Source organism: Exophiala bonariae (assembly GCF_035927105.1).
Source record: "Exophiala bonariae strain CCFEE 5792 chromosome Unknown scaffold_1, whole genome shotgun sequence".
Lineage (NCBI taxonomy): Eukaryota > Fungi > Ascomycota > Eurotiomycetes > Chaetothyriales > Herpotrichiellaceae > Exophiala > Exophiala bonariae.
In genome coordinates this window covers 3,145,057-3,168,354 of record NW_027042476.1, presented here as the reverse complement: position 1 = coordinate 3,168,354, position 23,298 = coordinate 3,145,057, and the positions used below count along the sequence as shown (strand labels likewise).

Sequence of the window (23,298 nt, the reverse complement as noted above, 5' to 3'; positions counted from 1 at the left end):
TGAGCTGTCAGATTAATTTCAGTAGCCGTTGGGCTGGACAGCAGAGTGGTTTATCCCGATGCAACTGTCCCGGTCACGCAAATCCGGAGGTTGTTCCTAGGAGTAAGTCCTTGAGAGAGGGTCGCGAATTTCTTTCCATACTACTTTCTTCTTCCCAGCTATTCTCTTGTAGAGGCCCAACAGTCGTTCGTTTTACAACATTCTTTTGATCTGGCTGTCATTCTTTTACTTCCGCCTGTCTGCGCCTGGCATTGATCCTTTCGTTTTTTAAAACCATCTCGAAATCTTTTCTACGCTGGTCGTTCTTCTGTTGATCAGACCATCACCATGTCCATCTGTCAAAATGGCGCTCCGCCTGTAAGTTATTTTTATTTCATGCGGTGTGGTATTTGTAGTCCGGAAACGATGACTGCAACATTTTTTTCCTTCGGGGAAAGCATTTCAAACATGCGATACTGAGACTGATTTCTGTTCTGTTTAGATGATGCTGCCGTGGAAAAATGTTACAGTTAGCACAGACCAGTCGGCCATCACGAGAGGCATTCAAATCTCCATGGGCACCCCACCACAAATAGTATCACTCAGACCAAGCACATCAGATGATGCATTATACGTGGTGAACAAAGCGCAATGTGCCCCTGAATACAACTCAACGTGTATCGGCTCCTATGGTGGTGTCTTTGACTTTAGCACGTCCAACACCTTCAGCCAAGTTTCCGAAGCACAATGGAATGGGACGATCTCATCAGCATCAGAAGACTTGTCTTTCGTTCACTTCAACGATGTACTGGGTTTTGGAAATGCGACCGTGTATGGATTTCCAACTATTTACGATGAACCAGGATATGGTGGACAAGGTGTTTTGCCTTTGGGTTCCGAATCTGATTTCCTCAAGATTGCTGTCGAGTCAGGCATGATTCCATCAACCGTCTTCGGTTTATGGACGGGAAGTCGGTCGACCAGCAACCCTGTCGATGGGTCACTTGTCCTAGGTGGCTATGACAAAACTCGATACAAGGGAGAATTCACGACATTCGACTCGGAACCCAAGTGTGAATTTTGTGTCATCATCACCGATTTGATGTACGAAACCGAAGACAAATCCGTATCCTTGTTCTCCAACGCTTCTCAAACTCTCCAAGTTGCCCTCCAGCCATCAACCCGAGTCTTGTATGTGCCACAAAATGTCTGGGAGAATTTCCGCGATGCCTCTGGTGGTATCTACGACGCTGGATATCTCAACTACTATGCAGGAAACCCTCCCAAGGGCAACATCAGCATCACTCTCCAGAACGGCTACAAGACCACCATTCCCTCTGAGGAACTGTTCTACTACCCCCGTGGGTATGACGATAACGGGAAATACGACGTCAAGAACAATACCTACCAGATCGGTCTCTTCATGAATCAAACCAACGATGGATATGTGATGGATTGGGGTGTTCCATTCTTGACCATGAACTATATCATTGCCGACTACACACGCAAGCAATTCAAGATGGCAGAGGCAATTCGAACAGATTTCTCGAACCAAGGCGGTGGTTACGTTCTTACAGCCTCATGCGACCCTACTACAGCAGCCACTGCGACCGCAACAGGTTCCAACGTGCCAGCAGCAACATCCTCAGTCGCCCCTGCGACCGAAGTCAAAGCCGACCATACAAAGGCCATCATCGGAGGTGTCGTAGGTGGAATTCTGGGTCTGATTGCGCTTGTCGGAGGTCTGGGATTCCTCTTCTGGCGTCATCGCAAGAGACAGCAACATCAAGCTGTTCCAGGCAACGGCGATAACAACTTCAATCCCGCATACGGTGCAGCCAATCCTCAAACGCCTGCCATGTCCCACGCCAACACCGTCACGGGACGATACTCGCACTGGACAGCCATGAGCCCAACCGAGCATGGCACTTCTGAATTGGGTGACACACAGAAAGTCGGGCCAAACGTGTCGGTGAACCAATGGCTATCGAGCCAGGATAGCGATGTAAGTCCCACGAGAAATCTGAGATGTTATCATGTGAAAGAAACTAACAATTCTCCACAACAGACCCAAACAGTGACTTCCGATCCATTCTCTCCAAACATGAACCGCAACACACAGTACACTGCTCCATACACGCCGCAACCACCAGCAGCACCAAACATGGATCGTCCGTTCGAGATGCCCGCCAACACCTGGGACACGAAGTAAATGCATTCTCCGGGTAAATCAGTAAATGGGCAATGCTGGAAGATGGAGTCGAGAGTGGCCTTCATGATCAGCAAACACAGTGCCCGATGTCACGGGCACATTCACAACCTTTCCGTTTAATTCACTAAGGAAGCGAAGACAATAGGGATCCACCACTCGACCCTCGTCCCACACCCCACCTCGCCGATATTCCCAACCCATCTTTGTCATGACTTCACGACGCGCATATACCAAGTTCTCGACAATGCCACCTACCCACCTATCTTGTTTCGACCAGTCTGTCCGGAAGGCTCTCCCTGCTTGTTTTTGCACCGATCTCACCGCCATCTACGGCTACCCACCATCCCACATCCCACATCCCACTACCACTTGTTGTCAGATATTGAACTGGATAAAAGGAAAGAGATAGACGGGGAAGCGATCTCGGTCTATTAAGGATTCGCGTCCCATCTGATCTGAAGAAAAGGGCGGCCCTACAACCCAGCATGGGACCCCGACCATTGTCTCTCAGAGGCTCCTGTTTCGACTATTAGTTACTTATGGCCCACCCTTACAGTTATGTTATGTTTATTTTTTATTGTATACCTTAGCTCCGTATATAGCACTCTGCAGAAGCGCTATGAGACGTTGTATTTCTACACATGTACTCGGCCCAAATATAAATCTGTGTCAACGGCTAAGCGATGCACTGCCACTCATGTCCATGTGTAGTACGTAGCCACATGCGTATAATTCTCGAATGTTTTCGTCTCTATCGTCACTACCATCATCATCCTCGATTCGAGACAGCTACCTCCCCCTCGCCCTTGCCCTCTCTTCTACTCAGCCTCACTTCCCCCGCCTCTCCCTTAACCTCAACCTCCCCGGCATGGCGCCCGCGGGATTCGCGGCACCACTGAGGACCTGGTAAGCATAATGGCCCTCGATAGTCATACGCTCGACGCCGGGCCGTCCATCGGCGAACTCGTCGACGGTCTCTACGGAGGTCCACGAGTCGATTTTCCGCCCGTCAAACTCGGCCGTGAAGTCGACCTCACCGACCACGCAGGCCAGCACGATCTTGATCTCCATCATGGCGAGTTCCTGGCCGATGCAGTTGCGGGGCCCCTTTTCGAAGGGCCGCCAGGCGTCCTTCCCGGCCGGCGTGAAGAGTTTGGCGTCGGGAAACGGCGTTTCTGATGGGAGGAAGCGCTCGGGGATGAATTTGACGGGCTCCGGGAAGTACGCTTCGTTGCGGTGGATCAGGTGTGCGATGGGCCAGATGTCGAAGCCGCGCATCGGGTAGGATTGGTTGGTTTTCGGGTCCGGGAGGAAGAAGTCTTTCACGCCGTCTTCGGAGAGGATCGCGCGCAGCGTCGAGGCCGGCGGGAACAAGCGCAGGGTTTCTTTGATGATGGCGCCCAGATACTCGAGTTTGTTGATTGAATGCGGTTGTGTTCGGATCTCGGCCGCGATGGATTCGGGCGTGCAGTTCGTCCCGTACACGGATTCGAGCTCCGCCGTGGCTTTCTTCTGGACTTGCGGGTGCAGGTGCAGGAGGTATAGTGTGTAGGAGATGGTGGCGGAGGTGGTGTCGTGGCCTGCGAAGATGAAGGTCTTGAGGGTGTCGACTAGTGTTGCTCGGAACGAGGTGGAGAAGTCGCGGCTTTGAGCTTTGCCGGTCAGGTTGGTGAGGTGGTCGTTTTCATACGCGTCGAGCGCGAGGTCGAGGACGCTGCGGCTTCGAGATTTCGTGGATGATGGCTTCTTTTTGTCGCCGTTGGTCTGCCCTGGGAGATTGCGTGCAGCGATCCTTTTGTCGACTTCTTGGCCGATCAGTGAGTTGAGTTTGCGGGTGTTGAACCATAGTAATATCGGCCGGATTGGATTGAGATCCTCGAAACGGCTTACGCTCGTGATAGGTAGTAAATTGATCTGGTTACGGAATGTCTCGACGATGGGATGAGGACTGGTCTGAGAATTGAAGTCGGTGTCCATGGTGATCTTCCCGATGATGTCGATGGCATATCGTGTTGCCAACCTGTCCATTTGGAACAATTCATTGGTGTCCGCCTTCTTCCGACAGGCGTTGACAAAGACAAGGCTCGAGTCGAGCATGTATGGCACCAGGGACATCAAGTGACTCGCGGAGAAGCCAGGGTTGAAGATGGACCGAAGCATTTTCCACTTCTGTCCTTCAATGCACACCATGTTATCCTTCCCGAGAAGTCTATCAACGTAGCCGGATGTGAGGAGGGACTTTGGTAACGATTGACCGGTGGTGATGTACTTGGAAGCCAATTCTGGGTCGGCAATGAACACCCACTGTGGTCCAAATGGCCACCAATCGATATAGAACACATCTGTAGTAGCAAAAAGTTAGGACCAAGAGCTTGTCACGGATACAAGCAGATATATTATGAGCATCCTTAAAAGAGTGGCTGATTCATGGATTTTTGTACAGGACATCCTAGCATTCAATATGAAAAAGATTAGAACCCACCTCCAAGGTTATGCTTTTTCTGAATATAATGAATCCAATTTTGAACGTGAACTTTGGGAGGAAACAGCGATTGACATTGGCCTGCTAGCTGAAGATGACCCCAAATTCTGCTCGATGGTGGTTGAGGCTATATAAATCAGTGTTCTTGTTAGCGACCATTACCGACGACTTATCTCTCGAAGGGCCGTTGAGAGCAGAGACGGGAGAGTAATACCAGTCCATCGAGCCTTCGCCTTTTCGTGAGTAGCAAATTGATGAAATATGCGACACCAGCTCCGGCCAGCGCCAGGACGGCCAAGACAGATCTCCACATTGCGTCTCGAGGGTTGTTGGTAAGAGAACGTGAGAAGAACGAGCGCAAGGCAAGGAAGTAAAGGACCAGAACGAGCAACGCAGGACGTAACGATAGTCTACTGGGAATTCATCCAAGTAAATAACCAAAACGGCTTTAAGAGACCCGCATCATCCCACGGACGAGGAATAGCAATGAGTTGACCTGCAGATGGTAAGCTCGTACGGTAAGAGTTCTATCCCCAGCCAGTAAGACTTGGTGGGTTTGACATGGCGCAAAGAGAAAAACATCGTTAGAGGATTGGGGTGAAGCGAATCCGAACTTGCGAATACCTTACAGCGTTGTCCTAGACTCTCCTCTAGCGCCTCGAAAGCGAAACCGAGCAGGCGGTATGAATGCCTGGTAGGTACCAGAGAACGAGGGGCCGGCCAGGGATTACTATTCGTACCTTGCTGACTTAAAAAGTCCCATCTTCTGACGAGACTGGATTCGTTCGGGGTCATCCGAAATTGTTTACGAGGAGTCGTACTTTGATCCACATGTAGCTTAGTCATTTGGTGAATGGGATCATCGTTCGACTTCCAACATTCAGATAACTCCTTCAAGTCTGGTTGAACAGTTTAGGGTAAGCTAATAACACCCGGTGATTCGCCATATACCTACTTCATAGGTAGTCAGGAACTAAGGCGCCCATCGGGCACCGGCAAGATGGATCTCGACCCGCATGCTGACCATGAAGTTACGTATTCGTACCTTAGAACTTCAGGCATCCAACAATGAGATATTCGCCAATCCCAATGTCTATCCTCGTCGCGAGTCAAGGAGCGAAGAACACCAACTTATGTAGGTTCTGCTTCCAAAAGCTCCCTTGGTACGAGGACGTCTCAGGGACTCAGCGTTAGATACGTGGGGAGATAGAGAAGCGCATGTTTTATATCGTTCTGAGCCAATGAACCGACGAACCAACCCGTAGTAGCTACTACCCAGGTACTAGTATGGCTTGAATGTGACTCGTAACTTTATGGGAGGAGAGATGAACGACACAAGACAAACATGTTGATAATGTTCCATTCGAGGGCATTTAGATGCAGTGATTGCCTGAAGCAGGGGACCATGGGTTATGACTTTCATTCAATTGTGGTAGCAAGCTGTATCTCATCTGGACCCAAGTTAACAACGGAAAGTTCTGCTGCAGTAACTGGGTCCAATGATCTGATATGGAAAAGAACGCTTAATCAATTGTCCCATGACTCTAAATTCGAGGTTGGACCTTCATCGGACAAGGTGTGTACAAATGATGATCTGCCTCAATACTAATCAACCAGTCATGATCACGAAACCTTCGTATGCTGTGAAAGGCTGTAGGCATTTATCAGTCACCTCCAGCTCCAGTCTAAAATCCCGACCCTGCCATTTCGAAAAAAGACCTGCGCCGGACTCCAACCTTGATCTCGTAACTGAGAAACTGTGGGTCAGGTCAAGAGTCGGTCGTAACATTGACATCATCAACCACAAGACCGGAAAGAGCAGCTTCATCATAATCGTCGAAATGGAGGTCAGCGTCACGAGCACGTTGTTGCCATTTGACACTGTCGGCCCAGGCGGTACGTGAACTTTCTCTGACACGGTCGAGACGGGTGGTGAGCTCTTTTAGGGCGATCTCAAAGGTAGCTCGTTCATTGTCAAAGGCATTGACCTTGGTCTGAAGTTCGGTAATGTATTGACAAGTTCGCTGAAGAATAGCTCCCTTGTTCTTCTCGGTACCTGGGACAATCTTGGCGATGTTCTCAATACCCTCATTGATGACTTCACGGCGGCGTCTTTCAACTGCAAACCATTAGCATATGTAGTTTCAAGAAGAAATACTCTATTGTTACCTTCTTTGTGGTTGTCCTTGCGTTGTTGGTGCCACTCCTGGGTTCCGACTGGTGGCTTGTTGGCATTGTTGGCTGAACGAGCATCGATCAAAGCTTGAGGGCCAGAAGCAAAGTTGGTTGATGGACTGCCTTCGTCGAAACCGCTTGGCAGGGCAGCAGTGGCATCGAACGAACCTGGCTCCGGATAGGTGGACTGTCCCATTGGGGTGGCAAGGGCAGCTTGAGCTGTGCGAGTGCTGTCATCGGCTTCTGGAAGGGAGGCACCTTCAATACCCTGGAGAAGTGCAGCATAGCTGGGTTCATGGTCGCCATTGGTGCTCTGTGTCTTCACATTGCGTCCAGCTTCTTGATCGCCAACTGCCCGCTTGCGCTTGTTGTTAGCATTCGCGTTCTGCGTAGGCAGCTGGGTGACTTGAGTAGCCATGAGAATTGTGTAACGATGGGCGAACGGTGGAAAGTAATCAAGGTTCTGTTATGTGATGAAAGCTGTAGAGCCTCGCGCGGGAAGGCAACCTGTGGCTGAGATCAGAATCGCGTCGGGGTATGGTGACCGGACTTTTCGGCTGAGCGAACCTGCAGAAGGAGGCGACGAGGTTGACTTGGAACTTGCTTTTCAATGACGTTAGCCATGATCATGAAGACTGTTCACAACAGCACGTAGATCAGTGTGTAATGGGGCATAGGCAAGAATCATGATGGTGTGCAGCCAACAGTCAGTCACATGAGAATGGTGGATGGCTGGGATACAGGAAGTGCTGCTCCTCCATTGTCCGCTCTCGCTGGGAGCTAGGCGGCAAGATGGAGGGGCGGTGATGGTGTGCAGCGTCAGGCAAAGCACTGGCGGACTGCGATGAGCGCGAACAATTGCTTGAGCATGGCAGCGAGGACGAAATTGTCGATGCGCGTACCCGTCTCGCAATGATGAGACTCGATGAACAGAACGCGCAGCCCGTGACTGATGATCAGGTGGCATCAGGTGACTTGTGGGAGATGAACTTACTTGAAGAAACGTGATCTGGCGATGGTGAAAACCAGTCGCGACTGGGTTACACGACGCGGTGATTTGACGCCCGCTGACTGAGGCAAGGAACTGAAAGGATAAAGGCGCACACGACTGGAGTGTTTGTTTTGTGTAATTATCACGAATGATTGCAAGCGCTGCGAGTATCTGGGAACTCGAGTATCCTTTGGGAGGAGGGACGATGGAGGGAAGAGAGAGTCACGGGATGAGATGAAGGATCATGTGAGCTTGGGCTGGGTAAAAGCACGCTAAACCAGATTGCGTTAAACGTCGTCGGATGACCTTCCGTTTCTGCCGTGGCAGATTCACCAACCAAACCCTGCCTGCAGTGGCTGGGTGGGCAGCCGGCTGGCATGTGATGAAAACTGCCCAAGTCACACTGAGGGTCAGGGTGTTCACGGGCCTTTGTCTTCTCACATCCTGGATGAAGATATCTCGTGACTCCTTGCTGACCCTCCATCACCATCACATCAGCTGTCAGTTGACACGGAATTTGCTCCTTGTCTCAGCTTCAACCAAAGACATAGCTGAGAATCTAGGCAGCCCTTTCCAGGTTGTCCCGGTCGAGCTTCTCCAGAGCCTTGCTTGGCCCCCATTTTGCATTTCTAGAAATGCTCACTTCCAACACCCTTTCTGTGTCGGGGGAGTTTTCGCTCCCACAAGCACTCCATACCCCACATCATCTCTGCATGTCCGGCCGTTCCATCCCTGTAGAAAGCAGCTCCGATGTCGTGTTATCTTTGATATCGTTCTTTTGTGCCTCTGAGACAGGCTCTGTCTGGTCCGCAGGTTTGAGAACAATGGAATATAAGGGATCGCGCTCAGTATCCACCAGCAAGACCCCTTCCTGTGCTCTACCCAGTATATCCCATATCCTGATCTTCCTCCCCGCCGTCATACCCATGACACAGCTGCTGCCAGCATATCTAACATCTCCCAACCGCGGATCTGTGCCTTCTTCGCCCACCCGGTTTGCACATATCACCAGGGCTTCTGCTATCGAGCCCGGAGACTCGAACAGCGGACTAAGCCTGTTGATCCAGTAATTCATGGTATCTTGATCTGGTACCGTCACCTGACTCGACAATTCATCAGCACTCAGCCTTGTAAGCCAAGCCATGCTGATGACGACAATCTTTGCACGTGCTTCCCGCGCGTGATTCCCAAATTCATATGCCGTCCAGGGCGCCTCGAATTTGTAGGGGTTGATATCCATGCAGATGCCCGCTACCGCTTTCATCTGCTGACCATTGCCACCCACGGGGAGGACTCCCGCCCAGAAGCCTTGCCCTTCTTGTGCCCACGTCTCGTCGGTATAGTACAAGAATGACTTACGGTAATGGGCAACCACATCTCCAGTTGAGCTGACGAATACCAACGAGTTATATGCAATACTTCCTTCCTCCGCCGTAATGTGTCGGTCAAAGACGGTGTTGAAGTTCCCCCCTTCGGCGGCTTCCGGATAACCAACAGCCACTGTACATTTCAGGCGCTTTGCAGTACGAGCTGCCCATTTGGTGGATGGGCCTGCTGCGGTCGGTTCAAGGAACGGAGCGATGGCTTGAAGCGATGGATGATTATACCCTGTAAATCTGTCAATCTCCATGCCTCTAACCTTGACCACGAGGCCATGATTCAATGAACCTCCAGCCATCCTTATGTTTTGTGGCTCCGCTTCTCCGCTAGTATATATATGTATGCTCTTTTGGCGTGAGGAGAGAATTACCTGTAAACGCAAGCTCGGGTAACACCAGTAGATCGATTCCTGTGAGTAATCCCTCTCTCTCCTCTCGCATGAGCAGACTCTCAGCACGGCTAAAATTGGCCGCGATTTCACCCAGTTTGGGAGCAAATTGAAGTGTTGCGATCTTCATCTTGATGGGTAGGTCGTTGAGTCTGATCAATAATGCCAATTGTGTTGTGGCTGATGCTCTGGTCTCTCACATCACTTCGAACTCCCTTCACGGACTCCCGGTAAGTTGTCCAGAGACACAAGTCATAAATTCAGGGTGAGATGCATAAGAAATTGCTATGATCCATGTAGCAAATAATGAGGGAGATTACTTTGAGTGGCACGTTGGCTTCCAACTTGGAATTCTTCAAGTTCGAAGTCATGCTTATCAGATACGGCGGAGCAAAACTACCTAGACGATGGGCCGGAACCCTTCTTCGAGCCTAAGTTCTCTTCCTGAGTAACAAACCAGTCATGCTCGTGGTATTAGATTTACATAAACTCGTCACTCTTGTTCAATCCCCTACGATGATCGGGATTGAATCGGCAAGATTTCCCGAGAGAGTGGCGCGAAATCACCTACACTTCCAAAGTTCCTCAAGGTTCGAAACCGTATCCAAAATTCTGCATCGTGTTACTGTCGTTCGGAAGCAGGTTGAACATCACTATTGGCGAAATTAGCCACCATAGAATAATCGGGAGAGGCTTTCGACCTCCCGATGTTCTGACAAAGCCATGAAATATTACTCACTTTCTTGAAAGCCATCATAGTTGGCATTCATGTCCTCAAACCCTCTGAACGGCCATATATTGCTGGGAAAAGTCCCTGGCGGGCATGGAATTGATCGAGTATCGAAAATCTCCCCTTGTGTCACTAGCCCTGTGGGGTCGAGAAAGTCGTATGCTTCAGATGGATATGATCGCTGATCTTGAGGAGGATTCGTTGGACCAAGACTTTGTAACTGACCATTTGAATCATTGTGTGAGGGCAACATGGGGAGCTCGGATTCAATACCGCCCAATTGTTGTGTTTCATTTGTCATTACGCTTGGAATATCGTTTGGTTCCGCCTTCAACGCATTCTCCATCTCGCGGTGAAGTGTGATTTGGAGAAGCTCACTCAACAACTTTTCAGTGTGTTGGGCTATCCTGTTCTTGCCACCCGACTGTTTCGTGGCGCGAAGAATTCTAACAATCCCGGCCTTGGCTTGTTGTGACATCGAACTGAGGGGCTGACTGGCTGGAGCCATACTCAAGATAACACCTGCCGTAAACAAATGCATAAAAAAGAATGAAATGCAGAATTGTGACTCCAATCGTCGGACTTGGATCTGAGAGAGGACAAGAGCGGCTTTGACGGCGGTATCCAAAGAAGAGCGAAGCGATTCCAGCACAATGCGATTGGGCTTGGACTGACCAAGAGATGAAATCTTGTACTCTAGCAGTGGCCGATGAGCCAGTATAACAGCACCGTTCCAGAGGACTTGTAGCATAGTCGCCTGTAGCAAGAGCTTTCTCCATTCATTGCCACCATTTGCGCTATCTTCTGCGTGTTTCCATGGGTCTGCGTGTTTCCAGTTATCCCACTCGAATAATGGTGGCAGTCTCGATCTGAACTGTGTGAGAAACCCCTGGACATCATGAGCTGTCTGAATTAGTGAGTCTACATGACCTGGAGCATGTTCACTTTGCTGGAGTACTCGGAATCTGTCTAGTGCGTGACGAATGATCCGATAAAGCCGCGCTTTCAATACATGAAAGCTCATGGCTGTTGGGTGCTTTCCTCGACCATAGATGGGATGATGAATGATTGATGGATCGGAAACCGTTTCTTCCATGTCCAAGAGCTCATGCACACCGGAAGTGGAAGGGTCAATCAATCCTGGCCTTCCATACACCACCAAGCCGAATGTGTCAGCAACCATACAATGGTTCCAGCACCTACTGCGTACTTGTTGGAGAGCAGGATCAATATTCGGTCCTTTCGTGTACTGCAATCCGATGGCATAGGCGACACTGACACCCATGGTTGCTATCGTCCAGGCAAGGTTGGGAGAATCATGGTAAACGTGAAGGGTGGATAAAAGAACGCATGTTTGTACGGCTTCGAGCTTCGAATCTTCCACGATGTCCATGATATGATGACGAAGTTCCGCTGATATCTCTCGTAACAACTTCTCCGGATCAATGGTGAGCATACGGAAGTGGCGGAATGCCGACCATGAAGCATCCGGCAGGCCGGTCTGTAGTCCAACCAATGCAACCGTAAGGACGGTGATGACAGTGCTTAAATCTTGACGTTTCCAAGCACCTCTTGTCCGTAAGACTCGAGCCGCCATCTGACGAAAGTCGTTTTCGTTGAAGAGACAGATATACCAATGATAGGAATGGAAGTATTTGTTGATCAATTCTTCCATGATGATATCCGGGGGCAGTTGCATGAGGTGTAGACCCCAAGGCCGGTCGTGACTGGGCGCATGTCCTTCATCTCCTGGAATGAGGGATGACTTGGTGAGATCAGTACCGCTCACGTTGCCAATGACAGTTCTGGCAAATTCGATACTGGAGGTTGAAGTACCAAATCCTCGAATTTCAGCCGAATCAGAAAACTTGCGCGGCGATGCCTCGATATGCGAGACGGATTGCTCAGGTTCCGTGGACCTCAGGACGTCTTGGATAGATGGACTCGAAAGCTTGGGGACGGCTTCAGGCACTGGGTCTGAGCTCTGGGTCCGCCTTCGTTTGGAACCTGCAGTGTTGTTGGGCAAGGAAGTCGTGCAATTGGTACCAGATCGGGTACATAGAGTACAAGGTCTAAAAGGATCGCACTGGAGACAATCAGTGTCTCGAAGTGCTGTGAAATCAAAATCTTTTGTTTGAATATCGAACCTTTAACTTCTGTTTGTGACACCGATTACAGGCTTTTACAACCCGCCCACCACGGAAAGAATTATCCGACTGCATCTGTTAATGCGCGCAGGGACATTGAACGAGTTCAATCTCGGAAGAATCAATGTCGCACTATGCCGGTCGTTGTCGCACTTGGTAGTTAGTGAGTTGCCTCATTAATAGACAGCGATTAGGAGAAATTAACGGCGCTCAAGAAGAGGCAACGTGACATGGCAGTTTTCAGTCACTCAGGATCGCAAGCCACCGGGCCCAACACAGCAGCACGTCGGCATATTGGATAGTGTTGATCATAAGTTTGGAGGCTTCCCCAGAAGTTATGTAAATAGCAATACCTCGTACCCCGCTCCGCTTCCTCCGAGTGAAAAAGGGGGGAGGATCTCACTTTCTTGGGGTTGGTTACCCCCTGGAACCCTTAGTCTTAAGAGTCTCTAAGCTGTCGCGTCTAGGCGAAAGTCGTTCGAAAAGCCATCTGCCGGTTTTAGAAGTACCTACGAGTAGGTGTTACGTGGTGCAATCATACCTCAGCAGCGAGTGAGGTAACTTAATGACCATCCTTCTCTCATCAAGGCTCGTCCAACTTACTCATTCGTAAACCGCACTGCTTTGGGCTGTGACTAGGATAAGAGGATAAGTGGCAAAGTTGGGCAACGTTTTCGGGCTGGGTATGGCCACATTGGTCATGGTGTAGCCTAGGGCAGGGTGCGAATCCAGCAAAGTCTCGCTTGAGAACAATGGCCAACCCTCATGAAATACGGAGGTTGCCTTGGTTAGTGATAGTCGGTGGCACTCAGGCTCATGGATATTTTCAAAGAAGAAGCGAATCCCAGAATCAAAAATTCCGTGTATCCTCGGATCTAAGGTATACCTGCGAATGCTTATTCCTTAGGTAACTTCTCCCAGGATGAACGTTGTAGCGACAAGTTACACGACTCTCCTCTGGAGATGGAGAGATGGAGAGACATGGGGAAGTGAGCCCATGTGTACATATGCTGGACGAGGGGATACATCACCCCCAGCCTGACAGGACCAGATCTCACCGAGATTGAAATTGCAATACATCCACTTGATCATGCTGTATTTAAAAACCCATATCATTCATTAGACCACTATTTACCAATAAAAACAATCATATTGCATTATTGATGAGATGCAGCGGAAACACACCAAGCCCGTCACACCAGGGCACGCAAGATGACGCCATGCCATTAACCTCGGCAGGTTGAGGCCTGGGACGAATTGCAAAAGCTAAGGCGGGTGCTGCCCACAAGACGACTCTACTCGTAACTACTCTAGTGACTCGTAACTACCTCGTGCCTCGAAAAAAAGGCAGCTCCAAATTATGCAGCCGCAGCTTCTCCAAAGACAGAAGGTGGGGCGAGTGACAAAACTTCCTCTGCCCGTGCCAAACGAAAAAAGATAGCGCTTTTGTACCTTTTCCCGACTTCCCATCTTCTTTTTACTTCTACCATGTCAAGCAATCTCACCTTGGCCGGAAGCCTGATGCAGGCTGCATCTCTGTTCTACTTCTCTCTCGAGTCTTCCCTTTAACTCCAGCGAACATCTCTCTTCTACACCACTTTCTTCGTAACCCCCTCACCTGAAGTCCCCCGACAGAGCGAAACGAAAAACCCCCAGAACCTTAAAAGTATACAGCACGCGAGTTTCAATCCTCCTTCGAAATGGTTCGAAATATTGTGGTCCTCGGAGGCCTGTCACATCCAGGCCTCACCGAGACCATTTGTGAGATTCTTGGTATTCCAGAAGGCCAGGCCCTCTTTTCAAAATTTGCCGTAGGCGAAACTCGCGTCGAGATTGGTGAATCGGTTAGAGGAAAAGATGTCTATATCATTCAATCTGGAGGTGGAAAGGTCAACGATCACTTAGTCGAACTTCTCATCGCCATTTCTGCCTGCAAAACCGCTTCGGCCAAGAAAGTCACCGCGGTTCTGCCTCTATTCCCCTACTCTCGCCAATCAGACATCCCCTACAACAAAACCGGTGCTCCTCTTGTCAAGGGATCCAGCTCCTCTTCCAAATACGAACCGAATGGCTACACTTTTGATAGCACTCCTTCAACTCCACATCCAGATAGAAAGGAAAGTCAAGGCCTTGCCAACGGTCATCCACTCCATAAAGCCATTTCCAAGTCCGATCTCGACGCAGCCGAGAACAATCCCACCCATCAAGCGAGATTTAGCCATTATCGTGACTCTAGCTCCCACTCAAGCACAAAATCGGAATACTTTCCGGGAGCTCGAAAGCGCGGTGACTCATCAGCTTCTACAAATGGTGTTGCGAATCATGACTTTGCGGTGACTTCGCCCAAACCAGAACATCCTCAACAGACGTTCAAACCTCAGCCTGGTTACAGACAATGGGTCGCCCAAGCAGGAACTTTGGTAGCAGATTTATTGACCTGCGCTGGTGCTGATCATGTCATCACCATGGATTTGCATGACCCTCAATATCAAGGTTTCTTCGATATCCCCGTCGACAATCTTTATGGCCGCCCCTTGCTCAAGAAATACATTCAGCAAAACATCCCGGATTATCGCAATGGAATTGTTGTTAGTCCAGATGCAGGTGGAGCGAAAAGAGCCACTGCAATTGCCGACTCCTTGGGTATCGACTTTGCCCTCATCCACAAGGAACGTCGCCCTACCAAGATCACGGATCGTCACAATGCAACCATGATGCTTGTGGGAGATGTTGCTGGGAAAGTCGCTATTCTCATTGATGATCTCGCAGATACTAGCAATACTATCACGAGAGCCGCAAAACTTCTTAAAAAGGAAGGTGCTTCCAAGGTTTATGCTTTGGTCACCCATGGCGTACTCAGCGGTGATGCTATCGAGAGGATCAACGCAAGCGCTTTGGATAAGGTGATTGTGACCAACACAGTGGACCAGACGGAGCATCGTAAGCGATGTCCAAAACTCGAAGTTCTCGAAGTTGGACACGTCTTTGCTGAGGTGAGTTGGCTGGAGCCACCATTGTCATCACAGAATACTAACCATTATTGATGATAGGCCATTAGACGAGTCCATTATGGCGAGAGTATCAGCGTCTTGTTCCAGTATGACTAGTGGGTACAGCCAGATGGAGAGACCGACTTGTGAAATCGACACTGGAGGCAAGATTTTGGGATTCCACGACCTCTCCCCGATGGCCATGCAGGCCATCTACTGTTCCAAAACCATCAGGGCCGAACATTGGGCCACAGACCGCTATTTCCTTTGCAGCTTCATATTGCTGCCCGTCTCCTGCTCGCTAATCGTGAATGTGGTTTTACTCAAAACGATTAAACCCAAAAAAACGTCATAAAACCCAGAAGTGCCTGAACCAAGTGCTGGAAGGGCTTCCAGAGGAGTTGAATGCATTTGGGCTGGGACGGCTGTCTATGTTGTTTCAATAGTGTTTCTTTGGCTTTCTCAAGACAACTGTTGCTGGGAGATTTGTTTCCTTTTGCTCCAAAAAAGGCTAATGCAAGAACTCTGAATTGGTTCGTGCCGTGCTCTTTTGGATCATCTTGAGACCACGAAAGTGGATCCTTCCTGGTTTTATCCACAGTAATCAACGGCGCTATCCAAGGTAAGCATTGCGTGCAACTGTAGACCCGTCCGTCCCACAACAGCTTTTCACCAGTAGCACCACATACCGGTAGTACTGACACCATTATTGAGGTACACCTTACTCCTCGAAGGCTAGCATTTAGCATGGCAATATGGAGGAAACTAGTCCACCTGTCTAATACCGAATATATATACGCCGTCGGTCAAGCTGAGTTTTCACGTAAATCTCAAAATAAATTAGTTTCTAGCTCCCGCATCCCAAGCGAATATGGAATAACAGAGGCTGGTTGTACCTATGTAGACAGATATATTCAAGGTCTTCCAACAAACATAGTCATGTGACAAACCAAAGAATCAATCACCATACCATGCCATGTTTCTCCCAGTCCTGTAGCGGCGGGCGAACCTCCTCGGACATGAGGCCGTTGCGCATCACGCTCGGGTATTGCAGGGAGTCCAGATTCTCGTCGTCCGTCACAGCGACGACGGAAGGTTGGTCGCCCCACGCCAGGCGCTCCGAGAACATGCGTTTCCGCAATATAGGTTCACCTGCTGGTGGTGGTGGTGGTGGTGGTGGTGGCGGTGGATGCTGGCTAGGGCGGGGCAACAACGCCGCGCTGCTATCGCCGGGGTATAGATCTACACTGGTACTCGCACTTTCCGCATCGGCCTCCGTCCACATCAGCGAGTACGAGACGACGCACTCGTTGTCCGGGTAGTACTGGATGTCCTCGAGCTTCATGTTGACGGCGGAGGGGTGCAGGTCGAGGCGGCCGACCTGGCGGGCCGCGTTGGCTTTGATCTCGATGGTGCGGGCGGCCAGGACGGCCGAGAGCTGCGAGTCCCAGAACCCTTCTTTGCGGTTGCAGATGCGCAGCAGGTGCAGCGCCTTGTCCCGCAGCGGGATGTCATTGCAGCGCGTCGCGATCACGAACAGGATCGGCACCACTCCCAGGCCCATGGAGAAGCTCGGTGGCATTAGTCGGGGTGGTGATGGCGAGCGGGAAGGGGGGCCGGTTTGGTCGTGTGCGGGTCGCCCCATTGTGTCGCTTGTGTCGAAGGGGCTCGTCAGTGCTATGAACTTCTCGCATAGCTCGACCGCTGCACGTACGCTGGGCAGTTGGGCGTCGAACGCTTCGAGTTCGTTCCCTTGACTGACCATGTTGAAATAGACGTTTAGGAAGATCCTGTGGATGCTGAGGATCAACCCCGTAGGACTGCTTTCGAGATTGCGGTGCCGTTGTTGTGTCAACATCGCCTGGTAGGCCTGCTCGCTAATCGCGAAAGAACTTGTAAGGGCGTCGAATTTGTGCATCAGTTCCAGATTGATTTCCGGCGTCATAATTCCCTGTCTTGCAACCCTCTCCGCTTTCTCATAGAAGTGAAAGAACCCGGACATGTTGTATTCGACGTAGCTCAATGCTTCTTCGACGCTGTTGAAGATAGGCGGGCAGGTCGACGTCGGGGGATCCAGGAGCGGTCGTTCTCCCTGGAAATTCCAGTCGCCAATCTCCAGGATTTGCCGCCAGAAGGAGAAGAAAAACCGCGTCAACTCAGGACGAGAAATGTACATGTCCTTGTCGCTTGTCTGAGTTGTTGGGTGAGGGCTTTCTTGGGACTCCGCCAAGATCTTGATACCACTGACAGCATGGCTGAAGGCCGAATGGTAATGGCCTTGAAGTGATTCGAATGCAGCGAACAGACCACAGGTGATGAGAGAGCAATCGAAGAAATGCTTGCCTCGATTTCGATTGACGTCCATGACTTCTCGAATCGCCCTGCCATAGTGATTCAAAGCAAAGTCAAGGGTGTTGCTTTGCGTGTTGGGCGACATGCGACCCGATCGAGTGAAATGTTCATGCATGGTACTCAACGCCACCAGGGCGTGCTTCACCGCGGCCTCTTGATGAATAACTGGTAAGACACCATGCAGCCAGAACATCGGTTGCACACCACCGGCCAACTCCCATGCACCTCGCTCCTGAAAGTAAGACAGAGCACGGCGTTCAGCATGACCCAAGTCAGGAACTAAGGAGAGCCGTGATGGAGGGGACGGAGTCCGACTCGGTGTATTGGTACCAGTGTTTGTTTTAGAAGATGATCTGCTCTTAGTACCACCACTGTACACCACGAATTTGATCGGGTTTGCAGAAGTTGAGCCGGGTGTGCTGCTTCTTGCGTATCCTTCACACGTGCGGCCACCTTTAATGCAGCGTTGGCATTCTGGTTGACCCTCGTCACATTTGACTCGTCTTCGTCTGTGGTGCGCCAGTTAGAGCTCTGACATAATGTGGATGTTTCGTAGGTTGCAAAAGTGCGTCTGCTCGAGAACGGCTAGACCATGCGAGCAGACGACGTAGTCAGGGCCCACTAGTGCGACCTTGGGAACTTACTTGCATGTCAAACACCCTGTTCGTACTTTCTCGGTCCCAATACGGATCATGGTCTTTCACTTCACAAGTGTAAGGAACGCTTGCGAGGCACTTGTCTCCTCGGACTCAAGATATGGTTCGCTGGCTGTTGCCTATCAAGAATCCTGTGCTCTAGATCTGTGGTTTCGGCAGCAATCTTCGACGACAGATAACCAAGGACCTATCGGGATGGCAGAACTCTATCGTTTCAGCGCAGAGTCCGGTCTAGCGTGCCGTACACAGGAACGATTTATTCCACGCCTAGACTCAAATGACCATAGGTGGATGGCATTGATATGTGCGATTGATTATAGTTCAAATGAAGCCTCAAAATGCCTGCGAGAACTTGAAGTCTTCGCTGGTCAGGACACAACAAACGCGATCATCCCTAAGCCGTCTTCATGAAGAGTTTCTTCAGGGGCAGATAATTGAGAGGCCTGAACAGCAGCCTTTCCACTCTCAAGAGTGGTTCAGGCTCTGCCACGCTCTGAGCGATGCCATTTATGGTGAAGCATGGTTAGGCTACAGCAATCTGCTGTGAGGTTGAAAGACTATTGGGGCCAACATACTAAGAGAAAACCCTTTGAAAGGAGGAAGTGTTGTACAATGTCCCTGATCTGCGAATTGAGATCTAGCCTATTCTGGTTACTGTATACGAGCAGAAATTGACTAATCTCGTAACAGGATAGCGCTCTTCAGGCGAGCTTCCAAGGTTGTCTTCTTTGTCTGCACTCGTACCCAGCTGCAAGGTCGCCTTACTGATAGATAGGAGGACATTCAACTGGCGAATGCATTTCTCGCCATTGGCTGGACGCTGCAACCAATGCCGGCTGGCCAGTTGACAATTGCCGGAGCACTTCAACCGCTGCTTTGGCTACAGCACTAGTGGATTCAAGCTGTGATAGATGGGAGATTGAATAGCTGAGCAAGTCCTGACAATTGGTAGCACCAGTAAAAGAATGTACCTGAATGTCGCGCAATAGGCACGCAGCCGCTGCATAAGTATGAATGGTGGGATTCCTGGAAAGAGCTCAAAGTCAGTATAAACAGAGACACATAATCAAGCTATGATCATACCATTGCCGGCGTTTCGCTAGAGGAATGGTCCATTCGCGTTGAATTGAAAGTATTTGCTTAGCCGAGCTGAGGCAGATTGCTCTTGGCCCACCATGCTTATCTCGATCGACGAGCCAGCTACTTTGTAGCGTACGATTAATGACCATTCTGTGGTATAAAAGAACCAGCGTGAGATAGACTCTTTGCCAGGGAACCCAAGGATGAATCCGATCTCGTCGTTTGGTGTAACTAGTCTGAGGCTCGTCTGGCTGCAAGTGAGGGGGGAGCTTCCCAATGATCTGTGCTAGTCGGTCATCTGCGTCTCGTACTATATCCACCACGGGACTTTCCAGAGAATGCAGAGCTCTGCGAAACATGTAATGGACCGAGGATACCCTGACCATAAAAATGTGATAATCTACAGGTGAGCATGGAGCTATGCCATCAGGACCTTTGACAGCCATGGCTGGCTCGAACTCTGGCTCTGGCAGAGGCATATTAAAGTCATTATCCGCAACGCATGGTGGATGCCATGGTACCGACAGCCTATTCACACGTCAAATCTTTAATCGCTATGTGCAGCATCGAGACAGGCCATACCATTCGCAAATTATCAAGGTCCACCACAACCTACGGCACTGCTCGGGGTTAAGATTGAACAAGCCGATGGTCCTTGGTTGGTCCATACCCAGACCCTGCGCAATTCGGATAGCGCATGACCATAGAGTTTTGTACAATTTGTACTCCCCAAGATCATTGAAGCAGATACCCAAGACAGCTATAGTCTGAACTGCACGGATATCATCCCCTCTGAGGAAGCCTGAAACATTGAGGTAATGTATAGAAGTGTCGAACCACACACGTAGAAGGGAGTCGGTGTCTTCTGGTATGAGTGTCAGCTATGGCCATAATGCGACGATATCAAGCGGTTGAGGACCTATAGGCAATCTTATATGTTTTATCTCGTTTTCATCGATTGTAAGCAAAGCAGCCTGTTACACCTTAAGGCCGCCGCTCGTCAGAATAGGATATGATTATTCTCACCGCAAGAACGGCAAAGTAGAGAGCCAGCCAAGAAGGATGAGCATGTCCGTCGAGCATACCAGCGTCGAATTGCTCCCAGAAAAGCTCGTGCTCTTGATCGAACTCTGGATATTGTACGGCATAGTGGACCCATGAATTCCAGGTCTTATCATAGTCGATAAGTATCTTACTTGAATCTCGCACTGGAAATAGGATACATCGAGAGTCAAAATCACTGCGGACAATTGTCTGTTGTACTGTCTCAAATAGATACCGTTCAAACATATCGCAATTATGGTCGACATCCAAATCGAATTCTGCAGTATGTGGATCTCCTGGGACGCGACGCCGTGCACCATTTTTCAGGCGTATGTTCTCCGCAAGGAGCTCATCGTATGTCGGTACATGGGCGTCGGCTTGCACCCTATCATAATAAACTGCTGATTTTGAAGGAGTCAATTTTGAGAGTGCTTACGTGGTAACAGCACCGCGGACTAGGACTGTCTCCCGGCTGCAGGCCTCAGGGATGCCTTTCTTGACACATTTTTGACAGGGTATTTTCTGATCACACTTGATCTTGAGTCGATAGCACCGCGTGCAACTGCGTGGGGCACGTTGTGTTGAGCGCAGAGAAAGAGTGGGAGCGTCGCTCACGATCTGAGGACTATCTCCATCGCTCCCCATACTCGGAAAATAAGGGATGTCGGCTGAATGCTTATCTCCACAAAGGTTTGGTAAACACAGTCAGATTGAGAAAATTATCAGGTCTATCAAGGGTTATGGCGAACGGGGAAATCCTCTTCCCACGTGACGCTCTGGGAGAATCCCTAGGCTTTCCAAGTACGAAGAGATAATGGGTTATCTGAAATGTTAACGGAGATGTCATTGGGTATCACTATCAGGGCCGGTCAAAATATCCAAACCCTATCTGAAGTGTGGGAGTTCTCCACAGATTGAGGGTCGGCAGGACCCCATCAGCAAACTCGCCCGAGCTCACCCGTGATGAGACCTCCCTTTCATCAATTCTCAATGCCCTTTACTATCATGGCTTGTCCACCTCTAGATCCCATTGAAAGCCTCCTGTTACAGGCTCGGTAAACGCGCCCTGCCATTGATTCCCGTCATGGTGTGCCAACTTATCTTTCATGGTACCGTCATTCACTGTGAGGAATGTTTCGAGCCGAGAATTCTCAAAGATTGCGTCGTGATCGTGGCACGTGATGGCTGCATATCACATATCAAGCCTGATGTTCCAGAGAGCCAGGTGCAAGGCTTTCTTTCTACACTTCAGCTGCCGGAAGTCTCCCAAGTTCGGTCTCTTCAGCAGACCGAGTTTCTAATCCCAGGCGTCATCGACACGCACAACCACGCGCCTCAATGGTCTCAAAGGGGACTTGGTGGAGGCCTTCATATCCTTGAGTGGCTAAGCGAGGTCACTTTCCCCAACGAGGCCAAATTTCAAGACCCAGAACATGCACGAAAAATCTACTCTTCCTGCGTTGATGGGTTCATCAAGCAAGGAGTCACCACGGCGTCTTATTATGGATCTTTACACTGTGAGGCCACTAAGATTCTGGCCGAAATCTGTCTCGCCAAGGGTCAACGGGCACTAATCGGCAAGTGTAATATGAATCGAAATGCACCAGACTACTACCGAGATAAGGACGCCGACGAGTCCTTAAAAGTCACTCAGGATATAATCAATTATATCTATACACTCGATGAGAGTGGAAGTCTGATCAAACCTATCTTGACTCCACGCTTTGCGATCTGTTGCGATAATGAATTGTTAACAGGTTTAGGGTCTATTGCTACCCAAAACCCTGACATACCTATCCAGACCCATTTCAATGAGGCTCAACAAGAAATCGATGCTACGTTAAGCTTATTTCCAGGTTTCCAGAATGAGGCTGATCTCTACGAGTCCTTCGCTCTACTTACAAACCGTACTATTCTGGCTCACTGCACCATCATGACGGATTACGAGATCGACAAGCTTCAACAAGCGGATTGCGGCGTAGCTCACTGTCCTATCGCAAACACTACCGTCGGTGGCGGCTTTATGGCCGCTCCTATACGAAAACTCTTGAACAAGGGCATTAAAGTCGGCTTAGGCACTGATAGTGGCGGTGGATTTTCATCGAGCATCCTCGATGCGATACGTCAGGCGATTATCGTCTCCAACGCCAGACAAGTCATGACGAGTGAACCAGCAGCACTCTCTATCTGGGAGTGCTTCTACCTAGCCACCTTGGGTGGTGCCAGAGTATGCAGTCTCGAGGAAAGGATCGGGAACTTTCAAGTAGGCGAGGAATTTGATGCTCTTGTAGTGCAAACGGAGGCTTGTGGTGTGATGACCATGCTTCAAGATGAGGACAGTCCCAAAACGATGTTTGAAAAGTTTTTGATTAGTGGCGACGACCGGAACATTGCTGAAGTCTACGTTCGTGGCCGGCAATTGAAGAAGATTTCATAACATTCAAACCGTGACAAGATAGCGCAGGGTGGGCGACTCAAATTCAAGTGTCCGGAAGAACCTGGTGGCTACTTTGTATTTTGCAATGATTGCTGCTATTAGCGTGTAAGATGGGAGCTCAATCATGTCGTGTTTTATACCCTGGTGAAATCACAGCTGACAACCAAAAATAATTTTAGGGATGTCAAGATTTATCTAATAATCAGTCCTATATCCATCTCGACCTTACTAGTATATGCGTCTCACAGAATCCCC

General features: G+C 49.8%; 9 protein-coding genes across 9 annotated transcripts; 3 read left to right on the top strand and 6 right to left on the bottom strand.

Annotated features, from left to right (window-relative positions):
- Window positions 1–327: 327 nt before the first annotated feature.
- On the top strand, window positions 328–2,191 carry LTR84_001108 (uncharacterized protein; the record flags this gene model as incomplete). Its single annotated transcript, XM_064844734.1, has 2 exons — window positions 328–357; window positions 482–2,191. 2 exons carry the CDS (start codon window positions 328–330, stop codon window positions 2,189–2,191), a joined length of 1,740 nt encoding a protein of 579 aa, XP_064712594.1.
- An 828-nt stretch (window positions 2,192–3,019) lies between these two features.
- Window positions 3,020–4,986, bottom strand: LTR84_001107 (uncharacterized protein; the record flags this gene model as incomplete). The annotated part of the gene is made up of 3 exons (XM_064844733.1): window positions 3,020–4,533; window positions 4,674–4,800; window positions 4,888–4,986. 3 exons carry the CDS (start codon window positions 4,984–4,986, stop codon window positions 3,020–3,022), a joined length of 1,740 nt encoding a protein of 579 aa, XP_064712593.1.
- Window positions 4,987–6,442: 1,456 nt separating this feature from the next.
- Window positions 6,443–7,266, bottom strand: LTR84_001106 (uncharacterized protein; the record flags this gene model as incomplete). The annotated part of the gene is made up of 2 exons (XM_064844732.1): window positions 6,443–6,792; window positions 6,843–7,266. The coding sequence occupies 2 exons, from the start codon at window positions 7,264–7,266 to the stop codon at window positions 6,443–6,445; spliced, it is 774 nt and encodes a 257-aa protein (XP_064712592.1).
- A 1,276-nt stretch (window positions 7,267–8,542) lies between these two features.
- Window positions 8,543–9,737, bottom strand: LTR84_001105 (uncharacterized protein; the record flags this gene model as incomplete). Its single annotated transcript, XM_064844731.1, has 2 exons — window positions 8,543–9,537; window positions 9,590–9,737. The coding sequence occupies 2 exons, from the start codon at window positions 9,735–9,737 to the stop codon at window positions 8,543–8,545; spliced, it is 1,143 nt and encodes a 380-aa protein (XP_064712591.1).
- A 601-nt stretch (window positions 9,738–10,338) lies between these two features.
- LTR84_001104 (uncharacterized protein) lies at window positions 10,339–12,559 on the bottom strand (the record flags this gene model as incomplete). The annotated part of the gene is made up of 2 exons (XM_064844730.1): window positions 10,339–12,344; window positions 12,535–12,559. 2 exons carry the CDS (start codon window positions 12,557–12,559, stop codon window positions 10,339–10,341), a joined length of 2,031 nt encoding a protein of 676 aa, XP_064712590.1.
- Window positions 12,560–14,184: 1,625 nt separating this feature from the next.
- Window positions 14,185–15,591, top strand: LTR84_001103 (uncharacterized protein; the record flags this gene model as incomplete). The annotated part of the gene is made up of 2 exons (XM_064844729.1): window positions 14,185–15,477; window positions 15,535–15,591. The coding sequence occupies 2 exons, from the start codon at window positions 14,185–14,187 to the stop codon at window positions 15,589–15,591; spliced, it is 1,350 nt and encodes a 449-aa protein (XP_064712589.1).
- Window positions 15,592–16,435: 844 nt separating this feature from the next.
- LTR84_001102 (uncharacterized protein) lies at window positions 16,436–18,476 on the bottom strand (the record flags this gene model as incomplete). The annotated part of the gene is made up of 2 exons (XM_064844728.1): window positions 16,436–18,310; window positions 18,471–18,476. The coding sequence occupies 2 exons, from the start codon at window positions 18,474–18,476 to the stop codon at window positions 16,436–16,438; spliced, it is 1,881 nt and encodes a 626-aa protein (XP_064712588.1).
- A 2,070-nt stretch (window positions 18,477–20,546) lies between these two features.
- On the bottom strand, window positions 20,547–21,111 carry LTR84_001101 (uncharacterized protein; the record flags this gene model as incomplete). The annotated part of the gene is made up of 2 exons (XM_064844727.1): window positions 20,547–21,004; window positions 21,108–21,111. The coding sequence occupies 2 exons, from the start codon at window positions 21,109–21,111 to the stop codon at window positions 20,547–20,549; spliced, it is 462 nt and encodes a 153-aa protein (XP_064712587.1).
- Window positions 21,112–21,690: 579 nt separating this feature from the next.
- LTR84_001100 (uncharacterized protein) lies at window positions 21,691–23,043 on the top strand (the record flags this gene model as incomplete). The annotated part of the gene is made up of 1 exon (XM_064844726.1): window positions 21,691–23,043. One exon carries the CDS (start codon window positions 21,691–21,693, stop codon window positions 23,041–23,043), a length of 1,353 nt encoding a protein of 450 aa, XP_064712586.1.
- Between the last annotated feature and the right edge of the window lie 255 nt (window positions 23,044–23,298).